The 18,391-nt window shown below is 42.9% G+C and overlaps 1 protein-coding gene across 2 annotated transcripts in view; it reads left to right on the plus strand.

Moving 5' to 3' along the window:
* SPDEF (SAM pointed domain containing ETS transcription factor) overlaps nt 1-13,608 on the plus strand; it is a 41,040-nt gene extending 27,432 nt beyond the window's left edge. For both annotated transcript variants that reach the window (XM_077481442.1, XM_077481443.1), the window contains 2 exons: nt 9,030-9,182; nt 12,575-13,608. In XM_077481442.1, coding sequence (XP_077337568.1) covers nt 9,030-9,182; nt 12,575-12,753 — 332 coding nt within the window. In that variant the 3' untranslated portion in view covers nt 12,754-13,608. The remainder of the gene's footprint in view (nt 1-9,029; nt 9,183-12,574) is intronic.
* Nucleotides 13,609-18,391: the final 4,783 nt, after the last annotated feature.

Here is an 18,391-nt window from a genome sequence, read left to right on the forward strand (position 1 = left end):
CACCCAAGTAAATATGCGATTAGATAGGCACGTAAGTCATGGTGACTAGCACCATCACTAAACGTGCATATCCCATCACTATTTACCATCAAGCACCCAGCTAGGGGATAAGGGAGTAATTTATTGGGAATTCACACACTTGAAAAGTAGACCCTATAAAGAGTGATACCACTGGGTTAACTTAGTTGACTCTTATTCCACTGATGATAAACACTGTATAAAGGATGGCATATAGCCACAAGTAGTCAGTAATTCGTTTAGGTTTTCAGCTTCGGGCCAAGCCGTATAAGCAAGGGTAACCCAGCGTAAAGTTTATTTAACTAGGATAGTGGGTAAAGCTCATCTGCAGGTCAGGACAGAAGTATTGTGCAACGATATAGACAATCATAGGACCACTGCTCTGTTCACCCGACCATTGTGGACAAGAGTCTCTAATAGCTGGCAGGTGTCCCAGGTATCTCCATAGGATGCCGTCTATAAGGGGATCTCGCACTGCACAGATCCTGTAATGCAGGGTGCTCCATTGCCACACTGAAGTCCAGGAAGTTCCACAGGTTACTTCTGCTGATACTGCTGTAGGGTTGTGAAGCCATCTAGGCACGCCGTCCTGATATTGCAGCTGGAGATAGCTCCCACTATGGGCATAGTGTGTGGTGTGCTTGCACTGACGCGGTGCGTCATCCGTGGCGTATATCACGTCACTGCCGTGGTGTCTTTGCCGACATGTTTCATCCATCACGTGGGTTTTATCAAGGATGGAAGGGATCAGAAGCAGTAGTCTATTTATACACTTTTTCACACAGCACAAAGTTAATTGAAGGCTGCAATGCCCACAAACACCAATTACACACCACATATTCATTCCGCTGCTAGGCAGATGGGCTCACATAAGGCATATCATAGCAAGAAAGTAGCTTTGACAGTGCTAAGGGAATCAGGGCACAGACAGAAAAACAGAGCCAGAGTACAAGGGTTCCCAGGGTAATGGGACAGTTGGAAATACTGTAGAGGCGATAAGGTGACATAATATACCTGTCTATGACTGACTGCTCTACGGGTATTCCCTAGCTACGATCAGAGAGGACAAATTTGTCCACCAAACTGGAATTTATGTCTCTTACACAGATAGTAAGTTAAAGCTCTAATTAGCGTTCAAGAAAAGGCTGGGAACTGCATTCTGTATTCAGGCCCAGTGGCGCAAGCATTTTAAAACTGAATATCCACATTTTTTTCTTTTTGCAGCAGGATGGTATCAAAATCCTCTATGTGATGGCAAATTCAGGGTATAAATTCCCTTAATACTGATACCATCCGTGCTGCCTCCATGGAAATCTGCAAAATGTAATGCTAGTGGGGACGTCTTCTCTTTTCTTTTTGTTCTCCTCCTTGTTTGAATTTTTGATACTTGCAAATTTGGAGTTGTCTCTTGGTTTTTCCTATATATATCTTTTTACATGGACACTCCAACATGTAAATCACTCTAGAGGTCACACAGTTGATGACATTTTTAATCTGAAATTCGCATCGGTGAAACGTGCAGTTTTTTCAACAGATCTACACATTTGACAGTGCCCACATGCATACATTCCTTTGAGAGAAGGTAGATCAGTCAGCCAGTTTGTGGTCCTTCCCCTAGTGTATTCAGAATGAAGTAAGGTATCCTTAAGGTTGCGGGTCCTTCTGGTGACTAGTCAGGTACGGGGACCTACAATGTCAATTAAAGCAGGAGAATTGTGAGAATTCCCCAATGTTTTTGGAGTACATTTCTCACGTGTTTCCATTGTGCCCCATAGGTAGTGATTATCCTCAGATCCTTACATGGTGTCTTTTGGGTTTCCTGCTTTTTGACATGGAGGTCGCTCCTGTCTTTTGTCCAGGTCTTTCTCCACTCCTTTTTGAGGACTTTATGAGAGTAATCCCTGTCTCTAAATCTACCAAACATCTCTCCTGCTACCCTCTGAAAATCAACATCCCTGGAGCAGTTCCTGCGAAACCGCAGGAACTGACCCACAGGGATTCCCTTAACCAGATTATTTGGGTGATGGCTGGAAGCCTGCAAAAGCGTGTTTGCTCTGGTCAGCTTTTTGAAGGTACAAGTAGTTATTCTGTTGCCAGCTATGGAGATTTGTAAGTCAAGAAAGGAAATTGTACTGGGGTCTACTATATGGGTTAACCTGATGTTTCTCTCATGATTATTTAGAGCCAATAGAAACTCATGGATTTGCTCTTCATTACCAATCAATACCATAAAGACATCATCACTGTATCTCAGCCAGGTAAGTACCCCGCTGAGATACATTAACATCTAGCAGACCTTCTCCAGCTCCCAGAGGCTGGAGGCAGGCATATGATGGAGCCCAAGGTGCTCCCATAGCTGTCCCCCTGGTCTGTTCATAGTATCCATCGAGAAATTGGAAGTAATTATTAAACAAAGCGAGTTCTAGAAGCTCCAGAATAAACTCGTTTTGAGCACCAAACTCATGATGGGTCATCTCCAGGAAAAAGGAGACCGCCCTGAGGCCCCACTCATGGGGTATCGATGTGTAAAGCGACTCCACATCGATCCCCACCAGCAGGGCCCCAGGGGGAATCTCCAGGTCCTGCAACTTGGCCAGGACATCACAACTGTCCTGGACATAGGAAGGTAGTGACATCACCATGATTTGTAATGAATCCATCTAAATATCTGTCTACTCTCTCCATCGGGCCCCCCTATTGCCCAGACGATATGCCTACCAGGTTGATTGGTGAGAGATTTGTGTAGTTTCGGGATTACATAGAAGGTGGGGTTATTATATTCCCCCACCCTCAGGTAGTCCCACTCCTTGTTGGTCAAGAGATTAGCCTCATGGGCCAAAAATAGTTGCTGATTAAGGTTTTCAACTAGAGTAGGGAAGAGGTTGGACATCGGTTTCAAGTAGATGGAGGTATCGCCCAGCTGCCTGAAAATTTCCCTTTCATATAGGTCACTAGACATTAAGACCACATTGCTGGCTCCAGCTCATACATTGCCTTCCTTTCTTCACTTCACCGGACAAATTGTTAAGGCCATGTCATGACCAGTCAATTTTATTAAGATCATTTTTAACAGGCTCAAGAAAGACCTTCATTCAGTGATGTTTGTACAAAGGAGGCATTTTAGTGGATTTAATATAAAGGCTACTGGGTCTCCTAATTTTATTAGAGTAAGATTCGTCCTCAGAACCTGTTCATCTGAGGAACAAATCTGTTCATCCAGGAGAGCTACCAATTTCTCAAAGGCAGCTCTTTCTTCCTTATCTTCAAGGGTCACAGGTAACGAATCACCCGTTTGAGTACTGTCCTTGTGGCCAGTATGACAGATGCGAAAAATCGCCTTGCCCAAAAATAGGTTGATATCTTTATATACTGTGAACTCATCCATAGACCCTGATGGAGAGAAGGACAGCCCCTTGCTTAAAAGGTTAATGTGTCTTTCGTCGAGTGGGAAGTTTGATAGATTAATAACCCTCATATCGTTTGTAGGGGCCACTAATGGAGCCAGGGTTTCACACCCCTCTAATGCTTTATACTGTGTGTCCTTATGTGCTTTTGAGTTTTGGAAAATATTATCTTCCCTCATCTTTGAGAAAATCCCTCAAAGGGCCCAGGTCCGTGACTTCAGCCTCCTCCACATGTTCAAAACTAACAGTTTAGATATTGTCACCGTTTTCACTAGCTGAGGAATGCTGTTTATTTCTGGAGCGGGTGGTAGATCTATGTCTATTATGCCTACTCTGGCTCCGTTCCCTGGGTACTGTGAGATCATTGACCTCACCTTTTTCAAAGTTATCCAAATTTTGTCTAAATTTATGCTGTTTTATTGTCATAAGATGCTTCTGAGTCTGACATTAGGATAAGCCAAGAAAGGAAAATTACGGTAAATATCAGGTAACAATTTTCCGTACTCTTGGCTCATGTCATGTCAGCAACAGTGGGACTTAACTAGCCAATCTAGGGTGGGAATAAAAAAACAAGAGACAACTTAACCCCCCCCCCCCCGTGCTTGCCAAAAAGAGTTTTAATTTCTTTTTAGGGCCCCAGATACAACAGAGGAACCAAAATTATATAAACTAGCTGAGGCTACATTCAGTTTGTAGTGTTGCACAATGCTGGACTCAGAACTCCAGCTGCCTGCCTTGCAGATATCAAATGCCAAAACCTTTGCATGAGCTGCCCATGATGCCGCAACCCCACTGTTGCTGACATGAGGTGAGTCAGGAAAGCTTTTTGCCTCTGAAGTGGCCATAGGTTACAGCAGTGGCGTAACTAGAACCTTCAGGGCCCCGGTGCAAAAAATGATGGAGGGCCCCCCTGACCTCCGGGCCAGGGCCCTTCCCACTGATCTCAGGGGCAGCAGGACCTGGATAGAAGGGGGAACAAATCCCCTCCATTTTCCTCATGCAGCCACTGAATGCCTATCAGAGGGAGAGGAGGAGAAGCAGAAATTTAGTGGCTGCAGGAGAAAAATGGAGGGGGATTTGTTTCTCTAAATGCCCCCCCCCCCCATCCAGGTGGTCAGGGGCAACATGTGTGCTATTGCAATTGTAACCCCTGTAGTTGCGCCCCTGGGATGAGTGGGTGGCAGCGGTGTTGGTGGGGGATGGGATCAGTGGCGGTTGGGGAGGGATAGGATCAGTGTCATCGGTGGTGGGGGGTGGGATGCGTGGCAGCGGCGAGGGAGAGATGGGATGAGTGGCAGCGGTGGGGGGGATGGGATCAGTGGTGGTTGGGTAGGGATGGGATCAGTGACAACGGTGGTGGTGGGGGGATGGGATAAGTGGCAGCGGTGAGGGGGATGGGATCCGTGGCAAGGGTTGTGGTGGGGGGGATTGAATGGGATGAGTGGCAGAGGTGGTGGGGGAATGGGATCAGTGCCAAGGGTGATGGTTGGGGGAGGGTGGGATGGGTGGTAGTGGAAGGGGGGGATTGGATGGGATGAGTGGCAGCGGTGGTGGGAGGATGGAATCCATGGCAAGGATGGTGGTTGGGGGCGGTGGGGAGGGGAATGGTATCAGTGGCAAGGATGGGGTCAGTGGCAGTAGTGGTCATGGTGGATCAGTGGCAGTAGTGGCGACAGTAGTGGTGGTGGTATCCGTGGCAGTAGTGGTGGTGCGGGGGGGGATCAGTGGCAGTAGTGGGGGTGGTGTGGGGGGTATCAGTGGCAGTAGTGGGGGTGGTGTGGGGGGTATCAGTGGCAGTAGTGGGGGTATCAGTGCAGTAGTGGCGGTGGTGTGATCAGTGCAGTAGTGGCGGTGGTGTGGGGGTATCAGTGCAGTAGTGGCGGTGGTGTGGGGGTATCAGTGCAGTAGTGGCGGTGGTGTGGGGGTATCAGTGCAGTAGTGGCGGTGGTGTGGGGGTATCAGTGCAGTAGTGGCGGTGGTGTGGGGGTATCAGTGCAGTAGTGGCGGTGGTGTGGGGGTATCAGTGCAGTAGTGGTGGTGGTGTGGGGGTATCAGTGCAGTAGTGGCGTTGGTGTGGGGGTATCAGTGCAGTAGTGGCGGTGGTGTGGGGGTATCAGTGCAGTAGTGGCGGTGGTGTGGGGGTATCAGTGCAGTAGTGGCGGTGGTGTGGGGGGATCAGTGCAGTAGTGGTGGTGGTATGGGGGTATCAGTGGCAATGGTGGTGGTGTGGGGATCAGTGGCAGTGTTGATATTGAGGGATGGGTGCCACTCACTTGCAGATCACTCTGTTCTCCTTCCTTGCTGGGTCTTGCTTGGATGAGCAGTAGCACTGAGCAGAGGGGATGGGCGGGGCCTGTGAGTGCAGGCAGGGCCAAAGAAGATGGGCGGAGACTGTGCCTGTGAGTTCAGGCAGCGAGTATGGGTGGAGAGGATGGGCGAAGTGGGCGGGGACTTTGCCCCTAAGTGTGGGATGAGAGGATGGCTGGAGAGGATGGGCGGAGCCTTGCAGTGTGCCCGTGAATGCGATCAGTAAGGATGGGCGGATCGGCAGGAGAGGATGGGCGGAGCTCCCCGTGAATGCAGTGTCCCCGTGAATGACTGTACTTTGTCCCAGGCGGCGGCGGGCCCCCCTACAGTGGTGGAACCAGAGGGCCCAGTCGCCAATGCGACTGGTGCGACCCTGGTAATTCCGCCACTGGGTTACAGTATATGAACCAGCTGGTTCTGATGGCTGGGTCTGAGTTAGAATGTCTGAAAAGGGTGCAGCGTCCCAATCACAACAAGTTCAATCATCACATGGCCAGTGAGAGCAGGGTCCATGTAATTGTTTTGGAGGTTCTACAAGACCAGGACATGCCATTTTGTATAAGCATGCAGCTCATAGCTTATAATATCAGAAAGAATAATTTTCATATCTCCATGTGGCAAAAACTGTGTGTATTCTTTGATGGTTTGTCCTCCCCCTAGCAAGGTGACAGTTGCCTTGTGGCACAAGCCTATACAATCTTGTCAGGGAGCCTGAGGGAGGGTTCCTGTTAGAGACAGGTAAACACCTAGGTGTTAAAGTGGAACTAAACTCCTCCTGTAAAAATCTGTGAGAAGGCAGGCTTTCATTGCAGAAGTGACATGCACTGCTCGTCTGAAATAATGTAAACTAAGCTGCACATGCGCAGGAGCAGCTCAGCTTACAGTGTTGGGTTGTTCTCTCAAGTGCCAGGTTGACAGCCTCCTGCCAATGAAGAGGCCCTGAAATTGGCACTCAGAATATGTTGGTGCATGACTGTTGTCATAACTTAAGTTCCGCTTTAATTCAGGTCTGCAGACTTATTCAGGTACCAAACTAAGAACATTTGTTCTCTTAGATGAATTACGAACATATCTTCAATATTATAATCCTACTTTTATATCTAATGTTATAATATCATAGAGTCATTTATTACAAACTACATACAGCTAACTAGCCTGAAACAATTGTATGCAGTTTGTAATAAAAGGGTCTATAATTTTTTACCATATTTGCACTATACTGTATATCAACAGTTCTTAATGAGCTCCATCCACAATCCTAAAATGAGAATTGGATCCCTTTTTTTTCCTGAATCTGTGATAGAAGTGACACATGGAAATACATTTCTTTCTGGTCTGTTGAGAGACACTGGAAGTCATCTGCTGTTGGGTTGTACTGCTATCACTGCTATCCCACAGGGAATTGCCCCATAAGACTTTTTTATAAATAAAATGGGTTTTGAATATACTTGATATTTCATAAAACAGTAAGAGATACAAGGACAATTTAGGTAATGCTAAGGAATTTTCATTATTTTATAATTCAAGAAAATAAGTAATTTGCATTGTGACAGATTCTCTTTTGTTTGGACACATTGTGCTTGACACTAAGTGCAAAATCAGGCTCACTTCTGCATAGAAACCAATTTGCTTCCGGGTTTTATTGCCAAAGCTTAAATTGTTTGTTAAGGCACACATAGAAATCACTGGCAGCCCCTCTATTATACTCAGGCATACCATACTGTATATGTCTTTTCTAAAAATGAGACATGTAAATACCTATTTAGAGCTATCTTCAGGCCAGTCACGTGACTCGTGGCTGCTTTTCAGCTCTGATACATGGCTTCTGCAGGAGGAGTCGAGATCTCCCTCTGACGTCAGCTCCTCCTGCAGAAGCTGTGTCTCGGAGCTGTAAAGCTTCCACGAGTCACATGACTGGCCTGAAGATAGCTTTAAATAGTTATTTACAAGCCTCGTTTTTAGAAAAGACATATACAGTGTGGTAGGCATGGGTATAATAGAGGGACTGGCAGTGACCATTTAAAAGTTTTGGATTTTTACTAATAGCGACGGGGGGTGGGGGGCGGAGACAGAGACACAGAACAAGGAGCTGACAGGCAGAGAGGAGGGGGGAGAGAGGAGAGCTGAGAGCAGGCTGCGGATTACGGAGGGACATACACTGACCATCGTGGTGATTATCAGCACAGAGAGGGGGGGATACAGGAAGTGACAGGTTCAGGCAGGTTTTTTTTAGTTTAGAGGGGGGGCAGATTACACAGCACAAGCACAGTGCTTTTTAATCTGCTTTAAGGGACCAGGATATCTATTTTTTGGGGAGGGGGTTAACAAACACTTTAATTGAACAAGCTGAGGTTAGAAGCTGATTGGTTTCTATGCATGAAGTGAGCCTGATTTTGCCATCTCCAGCCTTGGTAAATACGGTAAACCCCAAGAATCATTGCATTGAAAAAGTGCTGACTGATTTGATTACACAGAAAGTGCATCAGCCCATGGGACAGTCTTCATGCACATTTGACTTGCTTTGTGCCTGTGGAAAAGTCCACAAGATAGGTAAACTAAACAAAGAACTATTTTACATGTTTCCACTGCCAATCAAGTACAAAGAAAATATATTTAGAAAAGAAGGTCTTTGCTTTTCTGTAGCTGCTCAGTTTTACATACATATGGTAAAATACTATATGGTCACATTAAGTTTGCCTGGACCATAGGATCTGGAAAATTCAGTAGTGAATCACATCTAAAAATGGAGGAACGCATTTTGTTGAATGTCATTTAATGCCTGCAGCATCTTTTGCAAGCAAGTGCTAATGATTCTATAGGTGATTGCAATAAAAAAAAAAACACAATTGAGTACTGTCCATGATACTTATATTTGCACTAACATCACATTTTTAAGACAAGCTTTCGAGGGGTACCCCCTTCTCCAAGGGTGCAACTGCTTGGAACTTGAAGAAGGGGGTACACAACAAAAGCTTGTCATATATCATTCTAGATATACCAGTCTGCCTGATGAAGCTGCCCCTGCAACTGTAACTAAGCTTTGCAAAGCCTCATATATTATTGCAGCTATCATATTTCATGTTATTTAACTGTATCCCTACTTTAAAATACCAAGTGTATGGCTTTTTTTTTTTTTGCCAATGTATGTTAAAACAATCCAGTTATTATACTGTTATCACATTCGAACACCCAATCACCTGCTGTTTTTTTATTATACTAAATAACATCAAGTATTATGTATACTTCTTGAACAACTTTGTTGCTGCAAACCCAATAACTGTGTGTTTTGTATCTTCTCAGGCGGAAATGGATCTGTTGGTGAATGCTGGCCAGACACAGAAGTAGATTCCTCCAGCTCTGGACAGCCCATTCATTTATGGCAATTTTTGAAAGAGCTTTTGCTAAAGCCACACAGCTATGGAAGTTCTATACGCTGGCTTAACAAAGAAAAGGGTAAGACATCTTGTTGCCTTCGATGTTTCAAGGAAATAAGTAATTTCATGCACATTCGTTTTACCAGTGTCTGCAAGAAGTCCCAATAGACAGGGATTGAATTACCATTATGGACACATCTGTACATTTAAGGGCAAATTTAGCGAATGAACTGTATGGATAAGTGACCTAAAAAAATAAAGAAACATAAGAAAAAAACAGAAAAATGCCTCTGAGTGCAAAGTTTAATGTACAGTAGCATAAATATTCCAACACTTACATAAAAGGTAAGGAATGTTGTGCTCATATGAGAAAGGAGCGTGCATGCTCCGTACGAGCTTCACGCATGCTCTGAAACTCGTTGTGGTTTTCCCATATCCCGGTGGCGTCACACACCAAGAGGTGTTGTTCTCTGAGCCAATCACACCAGCCTTACCTAGCCACCAACAGCTGTGGTCATCAACCCTGTCCTCAGGGCCCGCTAACAGGCCAGGTTTGCAAGATTACTGAAATACATCCCAGGTGATATAATTTGCTGCTCAGTGATTGCAGTATTCTAGTCTGCATCTCACCAAGGTAATACATAAAACCTATCTTGTTAGTGGGCCTTGAGGACAGGGTTGATGGCCACTGACCTACAGGATTAGCTGGCTTCCTTCCTGGGTTACCGCAGTCCCCACGGTTCGGTTTTCTGCTCACAAGGAGATACTGGAGACAATCCTGGATGAACTTGTTCCATGTGAGAACATCATTCCTTACCTTTATGTAAGTGTTGGAGTATTTATTAAACTTTGCATTCAGAGGCACTTGCCAGCATTGGCTTTACTCCTGAGAAAAGCTGTGCCCTTAGTGCGTGTTTTATTCCCAAGATCCATCATCATCATAGAAATAATCTTCAAATACAATTCTTTCAAAGTTGAATTATCTGTGTTATTCAAATGTAGTAGAATTGAACCTCCCTCCCCTGCTATGCAGAGCCCCAGTGGTAAAAATCTACCCCAACCCTATTATGATCATAGCATAGTGAGAATTCAGCTTTGTGGCAAAAGCTGTTTGGGTCACTAGCCTGTGAGATTTAGTGTATTCCTGTGGGGCATGATAAAGAATTTAGGTGCCCTGCATTCTCTAGTGCAGTGGTTCTCAACCTTGGTCCTCAAGAACCCCCATCAGGTTATGTTTTCAGGATTTCCTTCATCTTTTTCAGATGTTTTTAATTAATGTCAACCACTTAGTATTTATGACAGCTATTTTATTTTGGGAAAATCCTAAAACATAGGCTGTTGGGGTACTTGGGGACCGAAGTTGGGAACCACTGCTCTAGTGGATTCTCTGTAGGAATATATTGAGAAATAACCGGTGCCATTGAAATTAGTGGCTTGGCTTTCTAATGGCTTTTTATCATGGTATAACAGAACCAGAATTCTTGATAGCTAATAGCAAATTTGACTGTTACGTCAAAACAAAGTGCTCTGCAACAGAAAAATATGTGGTTAGAGTACAGTGGAAATACCAGTTTTATTCTGCAGCTTAACATATGCAAATCTTGCTAGAATTAAAAAGAAACACAAAGCGAAAAAATAACTTAGTTTGAGGATGACAGTAAAAAGATTAATTAGGTTGTGAGGTAAAGGGGTAACAATTTAATAGGCAATATAGAACACAAACCCGTTGGGCTACTAAATGTTTAATACAGAATGCAAACTAACTGCCAGTATCCAAAGAGAGCTCCTACAATATGGTAAAGTGTCAGTTCTAAACTAGCAACTATAAAATGAGAAGATCCTGTTAAAATAAGTTTAGTTTTCAATTATATGAAATAAAACCATGTCCCAGGTGAGCAATTTTGGTGAAATGAAATTGTGTAACTTGAAATAACGGGTCCCGGGTAGCTGGAAATATTACAGGTCATACAGGGGCATTGGCGATCAGTTGGTGGGGGAGATGGCAGGCATGCAGTGTGAATTTTCAAGGTATTGTCTCTGTACCACTTTGAAAATGGTGGAACTTGCCTATGCAATGCGCGTTAGCATGCCTACATGTAGTCTCCATTAGTGGCACATGTAACAATGTGACACAATTGGGAGACATTTGTCAAATCATTACAGAAAGTGCCAGAATAAGAACCTTCATGATAGGATCACTATGTATTATTATAATAAAAACTGCAGATTTAAAAAGACTAAAAACAACATTTGAAATTGCATTAACATATTTAAAATGGAAGTTTAGGCACGATTTTATAGCAGCCTTACCGATCCAGCACTCGGCACTAACCCCATTTGGAGAAAGCTTTGGATATTATTTAATGAATAAAAGCAGTTTTCTAATTAGACGAGGTGGAGAGGGGATGGTGATGTCACAACTTGTATTAACTGAAAAAATACAAGGCTTTCTCCAAATGGACCCAGGAGACTGCTGCTTTCACTGTAGTAGCAACTCTAGGTGCTGCAAATCATGTTAGGTGACTACTGCAGTGATTTGCAGCATACACAGGGATTAGGGTTAGGTATGAGATATGCATACCTCATTTGGTCCAAGCTGGACCAATGCAACTATGCTTTACAAATTATACCAAAACGTCTGCTTTAAAGGGGAAGTACATCCAAAGCTTGTGTGGCTGCACTTCTCCTGAGGATCACAGGAGTGCAGTTTGTTCTGCACTATTATTACTCGTTTTCAGCAGACAGCGGGCTGAAGATTGCTTTTGGCTGATGCCCTGAGCATCAGCTGGTCCGGATCAGCCCGGAACCCTGGACCGGCACCTGGCTTAGTTTATCAGTGAACAACCGCTGAGAGACTTGGCCAACTGCTCCGCCCCCTTCACAGTCCAGAGGGGTGGCAGAGCAGACAGCGGTGTCAGTTACCAACTCTCTTCTTATGGAGCTCTGAGAGCCAAGCGGTCAGTGGTGTTTGATCGCTCCCTTCTCAGTCTTAGAGCTGGCAGAGGACAGATGCAGCTTTGGACTGATGCTGCATCCACCTAGGTAAGTATGATTGTTTAAAAAAATAAAATAAAAATTCTTAAAATTATTTGAGACTTTAGTAATAGGGTTAAGATCTGCTTTCAATTATCTCTGTTCCTGTGCAGGTTGTAGAGACTTAAGCCCCATACACACTATCAGATTTTCTGCTGATTTTTGTCTTCAGATTTACCAAAACCATGTAGTGGAAGGGCCTGCCTGATTACATACATATTGAAACTCCTAAGGTTTGACCTCATATTATATGGTTTTGGTAAATCTGAAGGAAAAAATCAGCAGAAAATCTGATAGTGTGTATGGGGCTTTACACATTTGTGAATGTTACTGGCGGCTTTTACACAAAATAAATCTATAATTTTATGCTTAGTAATCATTGATCCTCCTATGTTAATTTTTATGCTACTTTACCCATATTGTGTACTATTTTTACAGGTATATTTAAGATTGAAGACTCTGCTCAAGTTGCACGCCTCTGGGGTATTCGCAAAAACCGCCCAGCAATGAACTATGATAAACTGAGTCGCTCAATTCGACAATATTACAAAAAGGGAATTATCCGTAAGCCAGATGTATCACAGCGTCTTGTCTACCAATTTGTGCAGCCATTATAGAAGATGTCAATCTACATGGATCCAAAACAAACGAAAGTGTTGCAAGTGAAAAAAACAGAAAGAGGAAATGAGGCCCAAAACACTGGATGATCCACTCACTGGAATACAGCAGTCCCATTGTTTCAGTTTTATATTTATTACAGAATAAATTTCTCTAACAAGCTGATCAAGGCTTTTAGATCAGTAAAAACTCAATATTTGCTGAATGTTATGCTCCAAGAGACTTAAACCAGCACAAGAGACGTAGAATCCAGTACATTTTCCATTTACTCAGTTATCATCACTGCGTGCTTTCTTAGAGATACTCACTGATGTGAGACCTGCTGGACTCAGTGACCTTATAGGACAATAGGAGGTGGGTAGAGTAGGACAGAGTGACCACAAAGCACTGTAAAAATAATACAATATCAAATACATTAGAGCAAAACATGACATGAATGTATGCTTTGAATCTCTACTACATGAAGTGGTAATTTTTTTTTAGATTAATTATTTATTGTAGCAGCATAACGCATAAATTGTACAACATACTGAATGAAACTCGGAACTCATAGTGCCATTATGGGTGTAAAAGTACGTGAATATACATTGTATGTATACATCACTGTTAGGTAAAACTTAGTTATATGTTGATAGACTGTTTTGCTGGATTATTCACGTGATCACTTTTTATTTTACATTTCAGCCTAGCGCACAATACTGCCAAATAAACCGATTTTTTATAGATAAATTTTACCATTCATAGAAAAATGTATATTTGTACACATTTTTCTTTTTGCTTTCTTTTAGTGCTTTTTTTTTTGTGCCTTCCACAGTTTATTTACAAGTGACACATTAAATAATATTTGTATTTAACTGGTGAAAAAATTACGTTATGTGCTTCTTCTGTTGTTGAGAATGTTTTTTTTAGCCCTGGTTCACGCCAGTGTGATTCGTCATGCAACTTGACAGTTCAAAATCGAATGACACGTCGCACCCCATTGCTGGTGTTCTGGCATATAGCGTCCGTCCATCGGATAGTGTCCACCCCATACTGCTCAGGCACAGTGCTTGCGCAGTACGGAGCAGAAGGAGATTCGGAAAATCTCAGAGGATGAACGGCGCCTGCGCCATGAGTCGAGGTGCTAGCCCCACCATCCAAGAGGACATAGGGCTGCCAATATTAGAGGGCCCCTTGCGGGCTTGCCATTCTTCGGGCATGGCCTCGCTGTGCTCGGCTCTTTTTATTCCAACTCTATGTCCAGTTAGATGGTGGGGCTAGAACCTGGACTCACGGCGCAGGCACCGTTCATCTTTGGCTATTTTCGGAATCTGTGTGTCCTGTGTACTGCACATGCGCAGTACACAGCGGACACTATCCGATGGGGGACACAATGTGATAGGACACCGGCAATAGAGATGTTCAAATTATTGCGACTCAAGTTGCAGCAACTTTGGAAAAGGTTCCTGCGCTACTTTTTTGCGATTTCATTGCAACTTGCATTGAGTTGTGTCTTTTTTCAACCTCACCTACTATGTAACTTGACCGCAACATACAGGAATATACAATTTAATACTGACATCTAATCACACACATAGGTTGGACTTGATGGACTCGTGTCTTTTTTCAACCTCACCTACTATGTAACTAAGTTCTGTTAAATGAAATCAGAGGTCCAAATTTCTCCGATTTGCAGCTTTGAAATTGTGCACAATTTCAAAGCTGCACTGGTATGGTGGAAGTTGGAGCTGTATTTTTGCCAGATACATTTCTATTACCTGTGAAATAAATACTGGATATGTAAAGTATTACCAGTAAATGCAAACTCAGTGGCCACTTTTTATGGAATACTTATTACAACAAAGTGCCAGATGTAGTGATTACGGCATCTCATAAATTGCATACAGGGCATTATATAAATGATTACAGCTAAAGCTCACAGTATGTCAAAGTGCAATATTAGGGGCTTATTTACAAAAGGCAAATCCACTTTGCACTACAATTGCAAAGTGCACTTGAAATTGCACTGAAAGTGCACTTGGAAGTGCAGTCGCTGTAAATCTGAGGGGGAGATCTGAAATGAGGGGAACCTCTGCTGATTTTATCATCCAATCATCTGCAAGCTAAAATGCTGTTTTTTATTTTCCTTGCATGTCCCCCTCAGATCTACAGCGACTTTACTTCCAAGTGCACTTTCAGTGCAATTTCAAGTGCAAAGTGGATTTGCCTTTCGTAAATAACGTAAATAACCCCCATAGTGTTCACCTCGTTATCAGTGGCCTTGTGCCCAGTGGTATACCTAGCCTGTTTGACAAGCAGGCCCCTCTTCTATATGGCAAAATAAATTTGAGTAATGATCATAAAACAGACGGCCAATATATAACATTTCTGATTATTTGCTGTTAATATTTTTGTGAGCAATATTTGCTGGATAAAATGCCTTGTATGTTGTGGCTAGCTCTATCTACAGCACATGCAGAAAGGATTGTTACAGAGAGGCTTAGCCCCGGTTAACACCGATGCGATGTGGAAAACACACAGGAATCGCTGTTTCCCGCATCGTATCTCACCGGAAAGCAATTGCACTTTGTTCATGCGCTCCGTAGCAGTGTGATTCAATCCATACAAAATGGTGGGTTCAATTCGCATTGCACAGAATTGCATGTGATTTGCACAGGAATGTGGTGCGAATCCTATGGGAATCACCTGTGATGTGACAGAGCACAATATCATCACATAAAAGTACAAGGTCATCACGCAGCATGCTAATGTTAGTACATATTGCACATTAGTCAAAGGCCTAAAAGGTCATTACTGCTGAGCCTCCAATTGGTTTTAAAAAAGGAATTATCTTTACTGTGAGGGGTCATAAATGTAGATTTCTATTGTGCAATGCACTTGTATTTAGTGGTAACAAAATACTAGACGCAGACAGTGCCTGCTTGAGTTTAGCTAAGACCAGACCAAATTCCAGACAAGCACACAGTACTTTACTCTAAAGATGTGCTTTCTTTGTCATTACTAAACTTCTGAAAAGACTTCCTGCTTCTAGCAGTTTGTAATCTCCAATGGTTACATGTGTGCATTGCAGCACAGCAGTCATCATTTATGAAACATTAAAATAAAAAAATATGTGGAGCGGAAACCTTCCAATTTCTCACTCCAGATACTGAAAAGCAGAATTTAAAAAGCATAATGTTTAGGTTTATTTACAAGGGCCTTGTTATCCAGAGTGAGGATCTTCTATGATTAAAGTGGACCTTCAGTAATTTTTTTTCAACTTTCCATCTATTATTTCTTCTGCCTGGATAGTAAAAAAAAAAAAAAAAAAAAATGCTGCCAGTAAACACCTTATACAGCTTACACTTCCTCTTTCTTGTCTGGTCATTAGCCTAGACTTATGACATCATGCATAGCTCTCTCTCACTCTCTTGACAGTTTGCAAGGAAGGGAGAGGAGATGAATCATAAAAGGGCCAACGAGAGCTGCAGAGCTGGAGGCGTGCCTCTGTGTAAATCCAGGAAGTGAACAGGCAGCAGCTTTAGCTTCCCACAATTAAAATGGATGCAGCCAGACTAGCGCAGGGAGATTTCTGCAGCATATTTGGCAAGTACAGAATCACAGTATATATATATATATATATTATTATATTATAATAATATGCAAAGTAGTTGGAGGGAAGCTTCAGACTGCAGTTCCTCTTTAAGCCCATTGGGCGAAACATGTTAAGGGGTGATCCTGGGGACAAGACCATCTGCTGAAGCTTGTTGGCTAATTAACGTTTTGCCTGTGAAGATGCCATCAGTGTGCTTACCCATAATTACCCATTACCCTTTAGATTACCCTGAGGTATGTTATTTTTTTATTATACTTGACTTTTTGTCTAATAACTCCAATGAATAACATTACAGTTTAGGAATAATTGCAGCTGATATCAAGCCGTTCCTTAAAACAACAGAATTGTGCCATAACCACCACTTTGCAACATATATGTTAAGCAAATTAGGCACTAAGGAGAGATGAGATGAACTGCAAAAAATTAATTAATTTATAATTTCTACAGCCCTTCATCCTTTAGCATAAGAATTTTTTTTAAGTTATTGTAAGGTTGGTGTGTGGAACAGTGGGATAATATCAAGATCCATGGTACCTGTGATGTGCTTTTAAACTCTGTAGAATTACCAAAAACCATACTGTTTTCCTTGAGCTGACTGCCAACCAACTTCGCAGGAGATAACTGGTAGAGTTTAGTTACAGTTAGTTATAGTCAGGGAATCTTTATAGCTTCTCCTGTTCCCGTTGTATTTTTCATAATATACACTAAATAAAAAATCCAAAAGGGAGAGTGAGGCCCCTCACAATGGTTTAGGTAGGTAATCTGACAATGTTCACAAGAGATTAAAGAAACTAGTGATGACTAGTACCTACCATTAAATTAAACATCTACTCAGGGTGGACTGATTTGTTTCCTTTGCCACCATGTTGTCACTATTAGGCAAAAACATAATTTGACATACTGGCCAATTTTACTACTGCACACTATATTTTATATATATATATATATATATATATATATATATATATATATATATATATATATATATATATATATATATATATATATATAAATACACATATACACATATATACACACACACAATATGGTCAAAAGTATTGGGATGCCTGCCTTTACACGCACACAAACTTTAATGGCATCCCAGTCTTAGTTCCCATAGGGTTCAATATTGAGTTGGTCCACCCTATGCACTATATCAGCTTTTCTGGGAAGGCTGTCCACAAGGTTTAGGAATATGTCTATGGGAGTGTTTTACCATTCTTCCAGAAGTGCATTTGTGAGGTCAGGCACTGATGTTGGAGAAGAAGGCCTGGCTTCCAATCCCTGCTCTAATTCATCCCAAAGTTATTCTATCGGGTTGAGGTCAGGACTCCATGCAGGCCAGTCCAATTCCTCCACCCCAAACTCGCTCATCCGTGTTATATGGACCTTGTTTTGTGCACTGGTGCTCAGCCATGTTGGAACATGAAGGGACCATCCCCAAACCATTCCCGCAAAGTTGGGAGCATGAAATTGTTCAAAATATCTTGGTATGCTGAACCCTTAAGAGTTCCCTTCACTAGAACTAAGGGGCCAAACCCAACCCCTGAAAGATAACCCCACAACATAATCCCCCCTCCACCAAATTATTTGGACCAGTGCACAATGCAAGGTCCATAAAGACATGGATGAGTGAGTTTGGGGTGGAGGAACTTGACTGGCCTACACAATCTTGACTTCAATCTGATAGAACACCTTTGGGATGAAATAAAGAACAGACTGTGAGCCAGGCCTTCACATCCAACATCAATGCCTGACCTCACAAATGCACTTCTGTAAGAATGGTCAAACATTCCCATAGACACACTCCTAAACCCTGTGGGCAGCCTTCTCAGAAGAGCTGAGGCTGTTATGGCTGCAAAGGGTGAGCTTCAATCTTGAACCCTATGGACTAAGCCCTTGTACACACGGTCGGAGAATCCGTCGGAATGTGTCCTATCGGACCGTGTTGTTGGATAATCCGACTGTGTGTGGTATGCATCGGACTGATTCCGTCGGACCCAATTTTTCAACATGTTGGAAATATTTCCCGACCAACTAGG

Source organism: Lithobates pipiens, unplaced genomic scaffold (assembly GCF_037356315.1).
Source record: "Lithobates pipiens isolate NorthernLeopardFrog02 unplaced genomic scaffold, aLitPip1_a1.2 Scaffold_16, whole genome shotgun sequence".
Taxonomy (NCBI): Eukaryota; Metazoa; Chordata; class Amphibia; order Anura; family Ranidae; genus Lithobates; species Lithobates pipiens.